The sequence below is a fragment of the Eutrigla gurnardus genome (assembly GCF_963514095.1).
Source record: "Eutrigla gurnardus genome assembly, chromosome: 13".
NCBI lineage: Eukaryota > Metazoa > Chordata > Actinopteri > Perciformes > Triglidae > Eutrigla > Eutrigla gurnardus.
The window spans coordinates 12645964-12664203 of record NC_139936.1 but is presented as its reverse complement, the minus strand read 5'-3'; the positions used below and the strand labels follow the sequence as shown (position 1 = coordinate 12664203).

The following is an 18240-nucleotide window of genomic DNA, read 5'->3' as shown; positions in this document are numbered from 1 at the left end:
TTACCTATTAAATTAGTGTTTCTTTGAGTTAGCCTTCTAGTCAGAGTCACAATATCTATATATCTATTTTATTGAGTTACTTTTTAATTCCAATTATGACACCTATCTGGAAAAACATGTGGGTTGTGCAAAAAAAAATCCTGCATTATGAGGAATTGATGTATCTGGTAGTACATGTTCTCTCGCTTTGACAACATCTGTTAGTTATTTAAGGTTGATTCAGAGCATTTTCATGGCCAAACAATACATTCTATTCTTTTGAACTGCACTTATTAAAACAAGCATACAAACTAGCCTATACTATTTAATACCCTGCCCCTCCAAATGTGAGGTGCATTTCAAAGTAATCACTGCTGTTTACCCCTGCCATGAATTTCTTCATGTTATACTTGATAATAGTATTTGCAGTAAAGTTACATAAAAACAACAAACCATGTATCTTCTAGTTAGAAGATGACATGATTAGACACTATAATATTTGTTTTAGAGAGCTTTTCTTGTGTTTACATAATTGCCGTCTCTGTTACAGAAAAAGATGCTGAACTTCTGATCAACTATATTTTTCTACTAGGATTTGTTTCTCCCATTCATAAAGAAAATCCTCATCCAATTTGTTACGGACCGCGAACTAGTTTTGTTTAGCCATTTTATTTATTCAAATTCTATTTGTGTGTGTTATCCATATTAAGGTATTCTGCATGTTCTTTTTGCCTTATTGTTTGTCCAAGAAGCAACTTGTTAATAAAGTTTGTTTTTAAAAACGGGGGGCCTTTATGAGGACCCGCAAGAGTCTGTCCATTTCAAAATTTATTTTTTATCAAAATTTACAACCGTTATCTTCAAAATGTACCGACCAATACACGCTTGACACATATCAACAACACGTGTATTTACAGAAAAATAATTGTAATCCACACATTCTGCGAATTTTCAAATCATGTCGTTTATTTTTGATCAGGCGTTCAGCACGGGAGCCGGGTTGTGGATTCCCTCTGACAAGCAACTGTGGGATTAGCTAAATAGTCCAGAGATGTGTGCATCTCCTTGGTCACATTTGAAAACATACTCCATCAGCCCTTTCCGTCACCGAGACTGTGTTATTGTTACGTACGAGCGCCGGTTTTTATTAGGCCTACACGGTTTTATGGAAGAATGTTAACGTCTGTGGCTTCGAGTAGAGCTGGAAAACGAACTTGCCACTGGAGCTAACAGGCTAGCCCGCTAGCAGGCTCGGCTCGACGACATAATAGGCTGCCGTGCTTCTGGGAACATAGTGTGCTCGTCCTGACGGATCAACCCAGCCTCAATCGAGGATAGCACTCGTGATTTTCCGATAGTGTTATTTGGTCTCCTTTTGTCTTCTGGAGTTACCGTTGTGTAAATCAATCTGCCCTGGCCAAGGGATGGAGAGGCACTAGCTTACTTCGCCAGTCCCCGGTGTCATCGCGGCGTTAGCAGAGCACTGCTCTCATTGCGCTTGCTAAAAATACACCTCTCGCCCCATGCTCAGTGCGCCTCCAAAAGCGGTGGGCTAGTCCACATTGGACCCGTCTTCGGCTGTTCTGTTCAGCTCGCTCGGAGTTTGCCACTATACATGGTCACCACACTGAGTTTAAGACGTCTGGACGAGCGAGTCGGACCCCGAGGTTATGAGCGGCGCTGGTCTGATCTAACGTTACGTTGCACCGACTCGTGGACTAAAGGTCTCCGAGTGCACCAACCTCGGCCCTGTCTGTTGGTCGGTGGCCGGATATCATTTTTGCCCAAATGGCCTTTTGTCATAAATAGCAATATAACGCGCCGTGGTCCAGCCCGGGATTGCGAGACCTAACTGTGTGAAGGTCGGAGAAAACGCTTTGTTTTTACTGTCAACTGTGGGGGATTGGCGAGGCAGACCTCATCTGTCCAGAGCTCAGCACCATGTCGGAGGATAATAACGCAGACAAGTTCATCAAGGTAATTATAACTCATTTCAATTTGGATTTTATAAAGTGAACAATGCCATTTGTTTTAGGGTCTGTGTCTACAACATAATCGTCACTACTTCTGTCAACACTTAGGTCAAAAGTTGCCGTATGCTCTACTGATTCCAGTGAATACTGGGCTTAAAAAGTGCACTTTAATCTAAAGAGTCATATTGGTGCAGCACATGGAAGCAAAGTAGTTTACAAATGGTAGAAAAGTTTTACCCTTTTTATAAAATATCACTGTGCAGCGTGGATCTCTTACATGGTCATAGTCATATTTCCATACACCCTGGCTCTGAGATTTGTTCCTGGCCCACTCCCCTCAATGTGTCACTGCCCAGGCTTTTATGCAAGCTGTAAAATGTGATCCCGAGTAGCCTGACCCCTGTTTTCACAGTTGGGTCAGCATGTACTTAAAGCGGTGTTGATTGAGGGGATGGCACAGAGAACTGCAGCACACTGGGGTCGTTATCATAACCAAGGATTAGTGGGTTAAAGTGAACCAAACACCCTGGTATCAACACCATGACACTCTAAAGAAATGGTTTAATTGGTAAGCAGCTTTGTTAGATCCATTGTCCAGGACTGTTAAGGTTGGGCGTAGTGAAGTCAGATCCCTCGACCAATATGATGGTTATGGTTCCTGGGTAGTTGTCAGCTGAGAAGCCTGTTGTCCTGTGTTTCGTAATCAGCACGAATCCCAATCAGTTTTTGAGTTTACACAGACCTGATTGGAGTGGGCAGGTCAGTGAGAGGGAGGAGAAATGATGCTGCCTCTTGGGCAGAGGAAAACAATTCACTGGATTGTGCTGGCCAAAAATAATATTCTCAGGAAAGGTTAATCATTTTCTGATCTCAAGTGTGGGGTTAGTTACATAAAGTATAAACAGAGATTGGTATACTTAGCCAGCTTTACTCAAACACAGCATACATTTGGAAATATTCACAAACTAAAAAATATTCTAATCCAGCACAAGAAAGTATTTTATGCTAAACAGCAGTTGATTATTGAGGTAAAGGCAAAGATTGGGAATGGTCCTTTGAGGACTGACCTCTTATTCAGAGCAGTTGGCTTTTCCTTTTCAGGCTGGGATGTTGGTTTGTTCCTCCCTACCTCAGATGTGGTCATGTCATCTCGTCCTGGTGACTTTTATCAGCTGTCCCCAAAACCGCTGTGATTTTGAGTTAGTTGAATGTTGCCATGTCCTCTTCTCGTTGAGGTAAGGACACAATGTGTGCAACTAGATGGAGATAAGTGTGAATCTTGACTTTGACACATCCATCTGATCCTGGATGCATTTGGTGGACCTTCCCAATAGGAGCGCCAGAGCGAGGTAGCAAGGATCGGCATGATTATTATCATGATCTGTTCGCACTGAAGGTTATTGGTGTCTGTCTGCCATGAGGGTCGTAGTTGCAGGTTTGGTACATAATGCTGGATGAAACTTCCCAAGACAGGATCAGCCAGCCATCTCCTCCTCTCAGTCTAGTCGTTGTGGATGTACTTTTCTTTGAAGGGAGGCATCCCGCCACCCCAAGAGCAGCGAATATGGGGGAACAAGGTCAGAGGCAGCCAGGTTAGAACATATGTATCCCAAAGGTTTGGACTTCTTCTCCTCCACCAGTATATTATGGAGTACTGGCTCAGGGATGGACTTTCCCATGTGCCTCCAAACTGTGGGGCATATAGGGGACTAAAACAGAAGATAATCTGTTGAGCCTGCTGTGCAGACCGCCCATATGGGGTAAAAGGGGCCCAGTTTCTAGGGGGGCCTATAGAGGACAGTAATAAATTATGTTAATCTTAAATATAAGCAATACTGAACAAATATTTTTGGCCAAAATGTTTAAATAAGTATTGGTTAATGACACACACAAACATTGTATTCATGGTTGATTTTGTTAAATGTAGCCTGTTTCATAATGGAAGAAAAAAAACAAGATATTTACTGATCTAAACTAGTTATTACCTAATTTTATAAAGCAGTACTTTCTGTACTTCTGCTGAAGTGGATGATAAAGGGTCCAAAATCAATAGACTCTGGTAGACAGGAATGCTGGCTTGGAGAGAAATCTGCCATTTTTGGGATATTCAGTTCTTCTTTGACAGTACTTACGTTGCCTAATGGCTGCCTTTCCCCATAAGATCCAATTTAAACAGCTTTGCTCCCCAAAAACTAATTCTTGCATAGAGGAATCCATTTCATGATTCTTGATGCACAATGAAGCAACAGTGTGTTGGAATCCAGGACTATTGGATGGATCACATCAGATCTACTGCTCTCAGGAGCCTTCCACCTACCCAAATGTGACCAACTACTGGATCAGGTGCTAATGGAAGTATCCTACCATTAGATCGCAGGATCTCATCACTGCTGCTAGTTCAGATGGGGAAAAAAACCTCTTCCTGGAATTGGGGGAATCCTTGCCAGGCTTCCAGATGCTGAAGTTTGAAATGTCAATGCTTAACATTTGACAGAAGTGATGTTGATGTTGAAGAAGCGAGCAGATTTTTTTCTCCTCTGGTGGCTTAATCAGTAGAGTTACAGCCCTTGTTCCCATATGCTAGTTGGATGCTAGCTGTGAAGCATCACAAAAACATGTGAACCTCTGAAGTGTTGAGAGGTTGGGTCATAACTTCAGGAAAGTCTCACCTTAGGTAAAAATCTTAGCTCAAGTTCCCACGAGGACCATCAATTAGCCAGATTCATCGATAGGATCATCCCCTCCTCTCTTAGTTCATCACAGGTCTTGTACCATCACCTTAGCCCTGGTAAGATAGGGAATCAGATAGTCTGGTGGAAAATACCGACTGGCCAGTGTCCAGCCAGATGGTGAGGACAGAAGGATCAGGTGTCAGTAGTAATCTATGATGATGTCCTCGTAGGTCAATACAACAGTTCTACTGTGATAGTATGGCCTCTTGTGGATCAGAGGTACAGTGAAGTTACCTGCCCTCAGCAGTCAGATCAGAAGTTTCTTATTAGTTCTTTGCCTCCGTCTGTGGGATTTGGGCTCTGCAGAGAGAGAACAAACATATACACAATATATAAAATCAGGGCATTACAGGGCAGGGGTGGTTACTCTCCAGACAGGAGTGTTTTATGTCACAAGCCTTCGCACAAAAGTTTCTTATTTCTTTCTACATTCGATTTAGCCTTTTGTTTGGTGTGGTTTCTCTTCCTGACAGGAGACATCTATTCTAGACGAGTACAACATAAACTGGACACAGAAGTTGGGAGCCGGCATCAGTGGACCCGTCAGGTGAGTGTGAGAGTGTGTTGAAAAGTACATTTCTACACATCTTTCTCCAGTTCATGAATATTATCTTTTCTACTGTGTTGCTTGTGCTGCGTCAGATTACTATCAAACTGTTGCAGCCAGAGCAGCAGGGGATGTTTTCTCTCTTCTTTTTTATCAAACTAAGGACAGGACGTATCGCATAACAAGGAGACATCATCATGGTACTTTTGGTTTGTGATTGTTAAATTGTCTTGCGAGTGTCGATGGAAATGGGTTCAACTGGGGTTGTTTAGGAATACAGAAATCCTTCTGCCCGGTAAGCCCGGCTGTGATCCAAGAGGAATTGATAGTTCTTTCTAGTTTTGTTTAGATGTTAAGAATATATTGGATTGTGGTTCAGAATATTAAAAAATTTCATGATAGGATTAAATAGAGAGATGGATATTGGTGTATTGCCCAGCCCAGTTACAGTGCATTAATCCACCATGGTTGTGAATGCTGCTGTTGAGCCAAACTTGGATTAAAGTATGATGTCACAGCATATGCATCCGCTAACCGAGCTATCGAACGGACACATTTTGTGACTGCTGGCAAAAAAAAAGACCTTCCTGCATGTCACTTCTCCTGTGGTTTTATTGCATCACGTTCACTGTGGCACCATTTCACTAGCACCATCTGACTTTATCCTTGACACATTAACACATATTGAGAATATGAAAGGGGCCAGATGCTTGTCACATGATGGGAGGGATTTAACAGACTGGACCAACCACTAGTGTGTAAACATCTGAAATTAAGTTCTTTCCTCACCTGCCTCTGTTGTTTGTTTTCTCACCTGCCTCAGGAATTTTACCTGTCACATCCAACATTTACCCGATATTCGACAGGAGGCAGGTGCTAACTTCCCTGTATGTAACACTGTCGCAACCCGTGGCTTAATACGGAGATGTTTGGCACCCGTAGCCTCACACAATCCATGTATGCGCAGCACCCTGGGCTTAAATCTATCCAACCCTGAATGTTTATCCAACCCCGACACCTTTCAGTCGAAATATGAGGGATCAATGATAAAACTCAGCAGTTTTCTTTCCCCCTCTCTTCATTCTTCTCTCCAATCTTTCCACCCTCCAACACTGAAATATTCACAATAAGAAGCAATGACGTTTGAGCCTTTATTTATTTTTTATTCTTTTTTACTAATGAACCAATTCTGAAACTCTGTTAGTCATGTGATGAATCGTGCATATATATGGTACAATATCTTCATCGGATTAACTCCTGTTTGCGTTTAAGATCCATTCAGTAACTGTAAAACTAACTGCTCAAACAGCTTTTTAAGTGTTTATTCTGTCTGACTGCCTTGCTGATTCCAGCTAGATGCTGTAATATATCAATGTTGTGCCCATTCTGCACTTTTAAGCTATCGTGAGTCTGTACCAGCCTGTTGTTTAAAACAAATAAAGTAACGTGCAGTTTTGGCCTCAAGTGACAAGAAGAACGACTGAGAAATTGACTCATCAGCCCTCCATGTAAACACATTCTTGAACTCTATGACTCACGTCCTACTCTGTAGAACTCTACTCTGTTCTTTGAGCAACTCTGACTGTCTCGTGTTTTTCTAACTCTGTATTTCATGGAGATTTAGACTCACACAAATCCTTTTTATTTTATTTTTATTCTCCTCCTCACCTCTTTCTGTCTCCCACTCTCACATTCATGTGTTTTACTGTTGCAGCCTCCCTCTGTCTAACTCTGTGATTCAGTAGGTCGGTTTGCTTTCCAGTGGAGTGAACTTTGGCCGAAGCAGAATGTTTCTTGCAGTAATGCTTTAATAGTGTAATCTGAGTTTAAGGTCCAGAGGTTGCTGTTTTAAAGTGAGCGTTTCAGTCATTTGCTGCTTAGAGGAGGGTGAAAGGAGTTGATAGCGCGGCCCATATTTCACCTGTGTTCTGCTGCAATCCTGAAATGTAATTTGAAGACCCCCATGACCAGGGGATATTCATATGACCACAGAAGATGTAGACAATATTCAAATGTTCCATGATAATCTGCAACTGCCAGAGTACTGATCTCTATCTAGTCGGCTGCTTTCTTGTCTGCGTTTATAACGGGCCAAATTTAACTTGACAGCACATCTTGTACCCCAACTTTATCACATGTAGAACTATATTCAGCCACATAGAAATGGACAATAAAGCGAAAAGCTAATTAAATATAAATAGAATGTAACCCTGACACAAGCATCAGGAGTTCATGTTGTGCTGCCAACATCGTTCAAACTATAGTCTTAACCTTTTGACCAAGCTACATAGTAAGCAGGACTTTTCAGTCAAGAAATAAACTCCACTGCTCTCTGATAGACAAATTATCTTATAGTGACACTCTTTCTGATTGAACTCAAATCTAGTTTGGCATTTCTGACCGTCATATAAATCAATATGATATAACTATGGCTGATATAGCTCTCTATTTTTAATATTTCACTTGGCATAAACACGATTCCATTTTACAGACAAGGATTGAAAGCCTGACATCAATGACAAACGGAGCGAAACACCAGAAAATAAGAAAAGCCCCTCCAGACGACAGAAACCACCCTGGTCATTCTCTGCGTACACGATCACATGTGACACGGATCGGGTGATCATGTGTATTGACTCTTGTTTTCTCCCCGTTTAGAGTTTGTGTGAAGAAGTCATCTCAGGAACGCTTGGCCCTGAAAATCCTCATTGATCGCCCCAAGGCCAGGAATGAGGTTCGAGGAAATAATGTAGCAGTTTTGATTAATGGCTGTTGTCTGTTGCTGTATCAATATGCTTTGTTCCGCCTGCCTTCCTGTTATTGGTCTCTATTAATTCCTGGTTTCCTTTCCTAGTCAATCTGTCTCCCACATCTCCTCTGTCTGTTTTTCTGTGCGTCTTTGTTTCTTAACATTGCCTTCCTGTGGTGAACACTTTCTCTAGCAGCCTCTCCATGTCATTAGCAGACGAGCAGCTCATACAGCAGTGAGACATGCAGTCAAAACAAGCAGCGCAGGCTTGCTTCACACGAGCTCCCGCTGCTGTGAAAGCGGTCATAGAAGAGCACAAACACACAGATTACCACTAAACAATGTATTATTCAGGTACTTTTAATCATCTTTCTAGATGAGGGTGTATCTAGTACTCAGATTCGTGTATGTGCATGAGGAGTATGAGTTCAGTGTCGGCGCTTTAATAACGGTTACACGGTCTTGCAAGTGGCTTTTTTCGTTATTTTGACGCTGCATCATTTTCATTGTTCAATTTGCATCAGTTGGAAGAAGCCACACGCTCGTTAGCTGCATAGTTTGTAGTATCTGATAGTTCAATGTTACAGTTTATGAGGCAGATTCTTGCAATAAGACTCACTGTAGGTAAATCTATTAATGTCGGGGTTTATGTGTGGATTCAGTTCAATTGTATCTATAAACACAGCCTCAGAGGGCTTTACAATCTGTACAACATCCTCTCTCCTGGGTCACAGCTCCACTACCAAAGTACTAAACCACCTTCAGTTTGCAGGCGGGCATCTCTCACACACTCACACACACACACACGAAGGAAAAGTAAACAAGGCCTTCACTGAATTTCTGCTACAGCGTGTCTACACAAAATGTTGGTGTATTTTAAGCCTAAAGTCTATTTTCCTCCGTTTTATGCACCTAACAACATGAATAGGGTTCTGAACTCTGACAAAACCTAGACTCCACTACTAGGACACATCCTGTGACGACACAGGCAGAGGACTGAGGCTGCTCTGCTGTGTCGACATCATGCTATGGGTTGATGGTTATGACAATTTACAGTGAAACCATTGTGTCAGCTTTCACTATGTATCATTTCTGGGTTTTAGGACTCATTCCTGCAGCTCTATAGATATCAGGTTATACAAGTACATATATCAAACAGAATAGGAATATGTGAAAAGCTCTATTATTGGTCACCCCCAGTTTCTTGTCCAATAGAAATATGTATTTGTGTGCTTGGTAAAACTAGGTAAAGCTATGAGGGGAAACAACCTCACAAACACTAGATGCTCCATCGTCTCTGCTGCAGTTTAACAAGATTACTTTCTGTGGGATGCTCTTCTGTGTTGTAGTTTCACTGTTATAAAATCAAACCAGCATATTTAAGTGGATTACATTTTACAGGCTGTTTGATTCTCTCCCATGCAGGTGCGCCTCCACATGATGTGTGCCAACCACCCAAACATAGTGCAAATCCTGGAGGTTTACGCAAACAGTGTCCAGTTCCCACACGAGTCCAGCCCAAGGTAAAGAGCTAGGACTCTCATGCCTTTCCTTTTTTTTTTTTTTTAAAGTTTACATCAATCCATCTCCTCTATTGCTCTTTTCCCCGACACAACCACACCTCCTGTCTTACAGAGCGAGGCTCCTGATTGTTATGGAGATGATGGAGGGTGGCGAGCTGTTCCACAGAATCAGTCAGCACAGGCACTTTACTGAAAAGATGGCCAGTCAGGTCACTAAACAGGTGGGTCGAGACGCTCACACAAAACACACACTACAGCATAACAGCACACACACAGACAGACAGGCAGACAGACAGAGTGGTGTCTCATACTGATGTATCTTCCTCCTTGTAGATCAGTCAAGCCTTGGAACATTGTCACTCCCTTAATATTGCACATCGCGACCTGAAGCCCGAGAACCTGCTCTTTAAGGATAACTCTCTGGTAAGTAGCTGAAGTTGCAGACATAAATATCGCTATTTTAAAATGATACCACGCCTGATGCTTTTGCTACAAAAGGAAAATAAACTTTGCCAGACGGTAAGGCTGCAGATTGACTCTTTGAGACACTAACTAGGAAAATTGACTGATTTGTATTTGGGAGAAATTGGCCAAGATAATGTGTAGGCTTTGGGAATATCTGGGACTGGAAATGCACTCTTACTCTGGCAGCACATTTAATGATCCCCCTGGAACCTGAATGTGTTCATTAAAAATAAGAATCGTCAAGTGAAGCTCAAGCCAGAAATATCTATGCACGTTCACATTTCTCACTCTGTGATCTGTCTTTTCCACAGGACGCACCTGTGAAGTTGTGTGACTTTGGCTTTGCCAAAATTGATCAAGGAGACTTGATGACCCCTCAGTTCACTCCCTATTATGTAGCACCTCAGGTAAAAAGCAAAGATAGAATTAAACCAAAGACTCTTGTTAAATGTACACACATGGATCGAAACACCTCAGATGCAGTAATAATGAAAGCTGAAGCACGTTTCCATGATGTATCGCCGTTTCTCTTCAGGTACTTGAGGCTCAAAGAAGACACCAAAAGGAAAAGTCTGGAATTATACCTACTTCACCCACTCCTTATACCTATAACAAGGTGAGACTCATACCTGCTACTGTATCTTATACAAAACCTTTTTAACTGCTCACTTAAACATGTTTTTAAAGTGTACTGTGATGGAACAAATGGCATCTACGGTTTCAAATCAGGCCTAATATTGCACAGCTTCTTCTGCTAGACGACCTTCATGAAATAAAGCCATCAAATTAAGTGCCCCCATATCCTATCGCTATTTTCCAAGCTACGTCGAGGCTTTTGTCACATGGAAGTGGGCGTGGTCTCATCCCTCCACCACTTACTGAAGTTACATTTAAGTAAATGTGTCTTTTCTTGTTCCTGTCGTTCTTCAGAGCTGTGACTTGTGGTCCCTCGGTGTGATCATCTACGTGATGCTGTGCGGCTATCCTCCGTTCTATTCCAAGCACCACAGTCGCACCATCCCAAAGGACATGAGGAAAAAGATCATGACGGGCAGCTTTGACTTCCCTGAAGATGAATGGAGCCAAATCTCTGAGATGGCCAAGGACATCGTACGCAAGTAAGTCATTTTCTCCGTCTGGTCTGGTTACCGCATCTTGTTGTCCCAGAACGTGACACACAGAACTCCTCTTCTCCTACTCTCCTTCTTTCAGTCATACCGTCCCTCATTCGTCCTTTTTCTGTCCAATAATTTGTGCCGCCTCCCCGTCTGGCCTGCCCCCTACAGGCTGCTGAAGGTGAAGCCAGAGGAGAGGCTGACGATTGAGGGAGTCTTGGATCACCCTTGGCTCAACTGCACTGAAGCCCTCGACAACGTGCTGCCCTCTGCCCAGATGATGATGGATAAGGTGACTGTGACGCTAATAGGCGCAAAATCTTGCATGTCCTGAATTATTTGACCAGCTGGCTCACAGTGACTGGTGTCTTCTTCCTATTCTTCCTGTCTGTCCGCTCACCTTCCAGGCGGTAGTCGCAGGTATCCAGCAGGCCCACGCAGAGCAGCTGGCCAACATGAGAATTCAGGATCTGAACGTCAGCCTGAAGCCTCTGAACTCTGTCAACAATCCAATCCTCAGGAAGCGGAAACTACTAGGGTAGGAGTGCTTTTGTTGAAGATATTCTAGCAACTTTTCTCATCTTGTGTTTTTTTTAAGTGATCAGATATGGTAGCAAGATAAGGAGAGATTCTAATGTTTCCACTTGTGCTAAATCTAAACTAAAATGTCATCCTCTTCAGTTACTAGTCTCCTAATTGGGTCAACGTTTGGAATGTGTTTTGGTGTCCATGTTGCAGCCCCAAGCCCAGCGAAGGTTTCTTCATTCATGACCCAGAGAACGGAGGGGAAGACTCCAACGTAGCGCTGGAAAAATTACGCGATGTCATAGCACAGTGTATACTACCACAAGCTGGTGAGTAAACCCACACTGATGTCGACATTATAATTAACTAAACTCAAGAAAAAAAACACACACGCAACCAACATTTTACTGGTATCACCTGGTATTTAAATTTAGTGGCCCAGTCTGCTATCTTAGACAATACTGAGAAAGCCATGTTTTACAGGTACGATGAATAAACATTGCTGGACTTCTAATTGTCCAGATACTTGGGTATTGTGGAGATATTGTCTATTTTTGTAGAAATAATCCTCAGTAATGTGGATATAATGACTAGGTAGGTAAAAGTAAATCATAAAACAGCTAGAACAGTTGGAAAGGTTCAGAAAATTCACCTCACTGAAATGCAGCCTTTAAAACCAGGAAAACAGTTATGCCATATTGTAATATCCAAAATCTAAGATAACTAGTTTCATTGCGACATATTGTATATATGTTGTTTTCTTGTCAATGTAAAGTGTCTCTTAGTGAAAGAGAATCGCTTCTGAAATGAAATGTTTGCGTTTGTCTAGGAGAGAACGAGGACGAGAAGCTCAACGAGGTGATGTATGAAGCCTGGAGGTTCAACAGAGACTGTAAACAGCTGAGAGACGGCCTGCAGGGGCTCAGCTGGGACGGTCAGTGTCATTCCATCTGGAACCATTAAACAATTACTAGGGAAGCAGCTGTCGTTGCTTTTGACATCTGGAAAAAGGCTGAATTACAGTATTTACCTGTAGTTTCATTGTCAATGTGTCCAACATTAGCAACATAACTTCTGACTCTCTTTTCCCTTCCAGTATATGTATTTAGCTGGAATGATGGCCCAGGTTATCTGGCCTTTTTGCTTCATCTGACTGCCTAAAAAAAACAGCTGCAGTTACAAAAACAGCTCACTCAAAGTGTAACTTCATCCCCAGGTCTGAGGTTTAGTCCACTCAGTGCATCATTTCATGCTTGTAATGCTGCAGTGATAAATAGGGAAAAAGTAAAAACGATCGATGCAGTGGGAGAGGTGAGGCGGTCGGTCTCACTAAAGGGCATTTTTTAAATTTCTTGACGTAGATTTAGTGCCGATATAAAACAGCAGATGGTGTGTTGAGCCATTTTCAACCATTTCTTTCTCTTTTTTATTTATTTATTTGGTAAGAATTGTCAATATGAACACCATCATTGATATCTTTCATCAAAGTACATTCATATCATTTACTATTTAGCTTAACGAAACATGTCAAAGCGTGAAGTTACTCTTTAATGATCAGTTAACGAGGGGTAAACTTGGCATCCCTAATATATTCTATTTTAGTGCCTGTGGTGAAAGCCTGATAGATAACGGATCAAGTGAAGAAGACAGATGATGGGTCGGTGTAAATAAGTTGATCAATGCAGTCCGACTCTTTTCCAGTTAATCGTTTATCCGTAGCTGTTCGTTGAGTATGTGGTAACCAGGTCCTTAACCTTTATTTTTCCCGTTGCAGGACGATCCTTCTCTGATAAAGTCGACCGCTTGAAGTTGGCCGAAGTAGTGAAACAGGCCATTGAAGAGAAGACAAATCTCCAAGAATCTCATTAGCAAACGCTGTCTTTCTATCTCCTTTTTATATTGTTTAATATGACCCTTTTTAACCCATATCTGTAAAGAGGCTTTTTTATGTAAAATGATGCGCTAACTTTTTTTCTTTTTTTTCATGAATTCACTTGCAAGACCTACTGTACAGCTGTAGATATATTTCAAAGAGGACTCATTGGTACTATAATTTTTTTTTAATGGACACTTTCAAAGAACATTGAAAAAAAAAAAAACCCTATATTTTCATTTTTTGCAAAAAAGAGAAAAGAGAAAAATCAGTTACAGAAATTATTTTCTGGGAGGGAAATTTTATTAGCAGCTTGTCTAGGGCATCGCATATTTTATCCCAGTTATTTAATTTTATTCTGTTTTATTTTCTTTTAACCATCTTAAGAATTGTATTTATTTAAACAAAGATTTCCATTATTTTATATCTTCTGTGTAGCCTGGCAGTCGAGAGACGCTGCCTGCGATGTGACTTTGTTCTTCCACACACTCTTGATTCTGAGATTGTGTTTAAATTATACGAATCTTTGTTTTCACTTGATCATTTTGATGTGTAGAGGTCAAGGCAGAGTGGGAATGGAGGTAAAAAAAAAAGTATCACAAAACCAACCCCAAATTATTTTAGTCAAACCCTTTTTTAAGCTGGTAATAGATGCTATTAAATAGACAAAGCAGTGTAAATAGGCATGGACACTATGGCTCATTTAGATGGTTTTTGGAGCTTTTAACTGCCTCACAATGACAGGTTTTTTTTCCAGATACAGTTAAAAGTTCCGGTTGAGTTTATTGTCACAAACTCTTTGAGTTCAACTCATACACGTGGAAGGGACGATACCGCGCGTCAGCTCCTGAAGTTTTTGTCCGGCACATGAAATTAAGCGAATTATTTTATATTGAGGCGTTTTTATGTCTTAGCATTTCTGATGTGATTCTGAAAGGTCTTAAATTCAGTCTCCAGTTAAAAGTCGCGTTGATCTGTGAACCTTTTGACATGAAGTCGTATCTCCTGGGATTCAGACCGGAGTCCGTTAATATTGAAGTCCTTTTTAGAGCAGGAGCGCTTGCTGCTCGAGCCAACAGAGACACAGAAACACCGGGCCTTTTTCGGTGCAATGTTGACATCTCTACGCCAGGAAAAAAACAAAAGACTACAAGGGCTTCAGCGTCCTTTTAACAGGTCCGTTTCAGTGTTTTACAGTTCTGACTTGCAGCGCTACTGAATGTGTAATGGGGCAATAATATATTCATGCATTCATAGCGGATGAATGTACATGGAAGTGAGATACAATCCATCAGTATTACCGTCTTGATTTCACTCATCTTCATCCTTTAGCTGTGATTAATGTCACTGGTTGGCCAGGATGACATCCCTGCTGTGCCGTTCTGCTCTCGTGCTCCATGTCTGATAGTATTTCTTCAAAGAAGGGATTCATGTTCAGGTGTTTGAAAGAGGCCACGTTGATCTGGGGCCCAGAGTTCTCTTGTTCGGTGCCTGGTTATTTCTCCAATAATGTTTCCTGTTTGTGAAAATTATCAGAATTTTTTTTTTATTTTTTTTATTCCCTTTTTGATGATGTCTTCATAGAGAACGTACGTTCGAGTCAGGATTACTACGTTGACCATTTTTGACCTTAATGAAAAGGATGTCTATTCTGGATCATTTGAAAACATTGGAGCAAAATATTGTTGCTGTGCAGTGAAAAACTTGTCTCCAAAAGATAAACTCATGAAGAAAATTCAGCTACTTAAGCTAAATGACCTGTCAAATGCATCGCCACGTAGCTACGCTCAGAATAAGAGGACGTTTCCCACCATTTGTAAGTGACATGAAGGAAAGCTTTTCATTTTGGTGTGGCTTAAAAACAAATACTACAAAAAGGCTCATCGTTACTGTCGTGATTCTGTCTTGACGATGGTTCGTCACGCAGCCTCCCCTTCAAGTCTTAATGGTAACCACAGCTTGTTTGAGAAGGCCTTATTATTCCATGGCTAAGTTTAATGCTCAAATGTGCCTTGTTGACGGGGCGGTGTCTTCATTCTTTACTGCTCTGATCAGTAAAATCTAATTATGGGAGGAAGGGGACAGAATCATTCTAAAGTAGTGTTATCGCTATTTAAACTTTCGGCTGTGATTTGCTTGTTTTCTTGTAACAAAATGATGGCTTTCATTTTGCAAATTGGTGTATTAGTTTGGCAACATTTTGTTGAAATGAATATATCGTTTTTTATTTGGGGAAATCTGTCCTTTTGCTTGATTCTTTTTTTGGGGGCTTGTGTCTCAATATATCCTCTTATTTCACCACTGACACATTAAGGGAATAGTTCAACATTTTGGGAAATACCCGTATTCGCCTTTTTGCCGAGTGTTTGCATAGCTTGCCTGTAAGTTAGCAGCCGGTTTGCTTAGCTTAAGCTAATGACTGAAAAGGAGTAAACGACTGGCAACAAAATCTGCTTTCCAGCACCTGTAAATCACAGTAATCAACACATTGTTTCTTTTTAAATAAATCTCATACAAAATTGACAATTGTTGCTTTTAACCGGGTTGAATTAGTGGTCGGCCTATTTCTTAATTGGGCACAGTTCCTCTGCAGGTTGTCGAGCAACCGACCAAAAAAATAGGGGCACTGACAAACCCTTTGAAAGCAATAAAGTATTATTTTTACACTTCAGTTTTTGTGCATATTAAAGTGAAACTTCATCCTCATGTCCTAAGCCTCCATCCACTGCATAATTGTAAAAAAAAAAAAAAAAAAAAATGTAGAAGGTGCTGAGAAATGGCTGAAAGCTTTGAGCAGCGTCGACAAATATGAAAACTGCAGTACTTTGGAGAACAGTGATATGGCATGGGGCACTGAATTTGATGGATTTGCTGTCCACAAATGAGGCAAAGAATTCCACCCCGTGGCCTCTCTGCCTCTCTCCCACCACACTGGGAGACAAGTTCATTGGGAGGAGGGCAGTGTATTCATAAGCATTTTCTACTGTAAATTCAAGGCATATATCTTGATATGGGTACACCTAACGATGAAAACACCAAGTGAAAAATAAATACAATCATGCTCAGACACCATTTACCTGCCGTTTGCAGCCCAGTGTTACTAAAAATGCCAGAGCGGCAGCTGGTTTTGGAGATGCTTCCTCCCTGCTGCATCCTCTTGACTGAGTAACCGCTGCTGCTGCTGCTGCAGGATGCATCAGACTGACATTCAGTCGAACCAAACTTAAGACATATTTCACAAATATTAAATAGCATCTACTTAGTCACATCCTCTCTTATCTGCTCGGTGAGGAGAGCCCAGATTTCTGATTTTATTAAAATGAATCTATTGTTCGTGGATGCTGACTGAGGATAAATAAATGTCGTTTTAAAAAAAATCAGCTCATTAAAAATGACTAGTCAGCACTCGCTATCCTAGATAAATTCCAAGTTGCTTCCGTTTCCTCTGCTGTGTGTGTACTAAAGTATCGAAAGCTGGGGGTTTTTGAGCCATTCCTTGTTTGTTTAAGTCAGGAAGAAATACAGAGGGAAGGAAATCATTTAAGTTCCAAGATTTTTCTCTGCTTTAACAATCACTTCTTTTTTTTCTTCTTTTTTTTTTTTATATAATTCTGGTCTGGCAGTTATGTAGCATGTACCTGAATCCCTCACGAAGACTCGCTGTGATTCTGTCTACACAGCTATGTTTTGTTTTGCCCTTTTGCCTTCTTTGGAACATCATCAACATGCTGACTTTCTAATAAAGGAATTTGACTTTTGAACAGAGTTTTTTTTTCTTCTTCTGTGGTGTGTTTGAGTAGTCATTGGCGTGCTGTCAATGACTACTACTATGTGAATTGAACTCGAACGCAGCCCATACTAGGGACAGTTGCGCATGCGCACACAAACAAACTATGCACATGTTCAACTTACACGAAACATAATGGAAAGACGCTCGTAAACATTTTTAACTAAACTTAATGCCATAACATCAAGCAGCTTACTGAGCTCACTACGCATAGAGGTGCTGGCGAATTTGCGACTTCACGTTAGCACACATAAATGTCGTGAAAGCCAATGGTCCAAGTCCTATAAGTACACCCAGTACATACGGAACAAACAGCCGAAGAAGAGCGAAAAGTAAATAAACTTCACTTTACACAGCCATACACAAAAACGATGTCTTACCTTACCTCGAGGCTGCTCTGTCTGGATGATTGCCGTGTTCATTCCAGCCGTGTTTGTTAATTTACAGAGCATTCTTCCGCGTGAAAACTATGGTTTATGTCTCCATCTAGTGGATGCGTCGTGGTACTACAGGCGTCGGAAAGCTGTCCCTGAACAATGAATTATGGTTGTCTTTCAATAGGAACTACAGGTCTGATTCCTCTTTCAACACAATGCTAAAACAGTTGTATTTATATGGAATTACTACTCATAATGAAATGTGAATTATACAGTTTACAGAGTTTTTACAGACAAGTGCAAATAAAACTTACTTGCCTCTACTAAAACTTTGCTCTGCTTCACTTCATCAGCGTCAGTCTGTGCACAGGTATTGTTCAGGAGTTTTGGGAGGGTTTCGGTGCCGCAACTGCTTCAGCCAAAAAGGATATTCAGTGTGAATTTTTGTTTTTTTTATTGCAGAAATCAAATCTTTAATTTATGCTGTGTTCCATTTTTATTTACTCTGACCCAGTAACATACAGTATATCCGATGGTTTCACCTCTGCAAATATCTAAAAAAGAGTCACCTTTATTACAATGCAGAGGATTGAAG

At 41.1% G+C, this 18240-nt stretch overlaps 1 protein-coding gene across 1 annotated transcript; it reads left to right on the top strand.

Annotated features, from left to right (window-relative positions):
- The first annotated feature begins 963 nt into the window (after positions 1-963).
- On the top strand, positions 964-17242 carry mapkapk5 (MAPK activated protein kinase 5). The gene is made up of 14 exons (XM_084025045.1): positions 964-1956; positions 5158-5231; positions 7890-7965; positions 9406-9503; positions 9616-9724; positions 9837-9926; positions 10280-10375; positions 10504-10584; positions 10899-11086; positions 11255-11375; positions 11491-11621; positions 11822-11937; positions 12438-12542; positions 13383-17242. The coding sequence occupies exons 1-14, from the start codon at positions 1921-1923 to the stop codon at positions 13475-13477; spliced, it is 1416 nt and encodes a 471-aa protein (XP_083881171.1). The 5' UTR covers positions 964-1920; the 3' UTR covers positions 13478-17242.
- Positions 17243-18240: the final 998 nt, after the last annotated feature.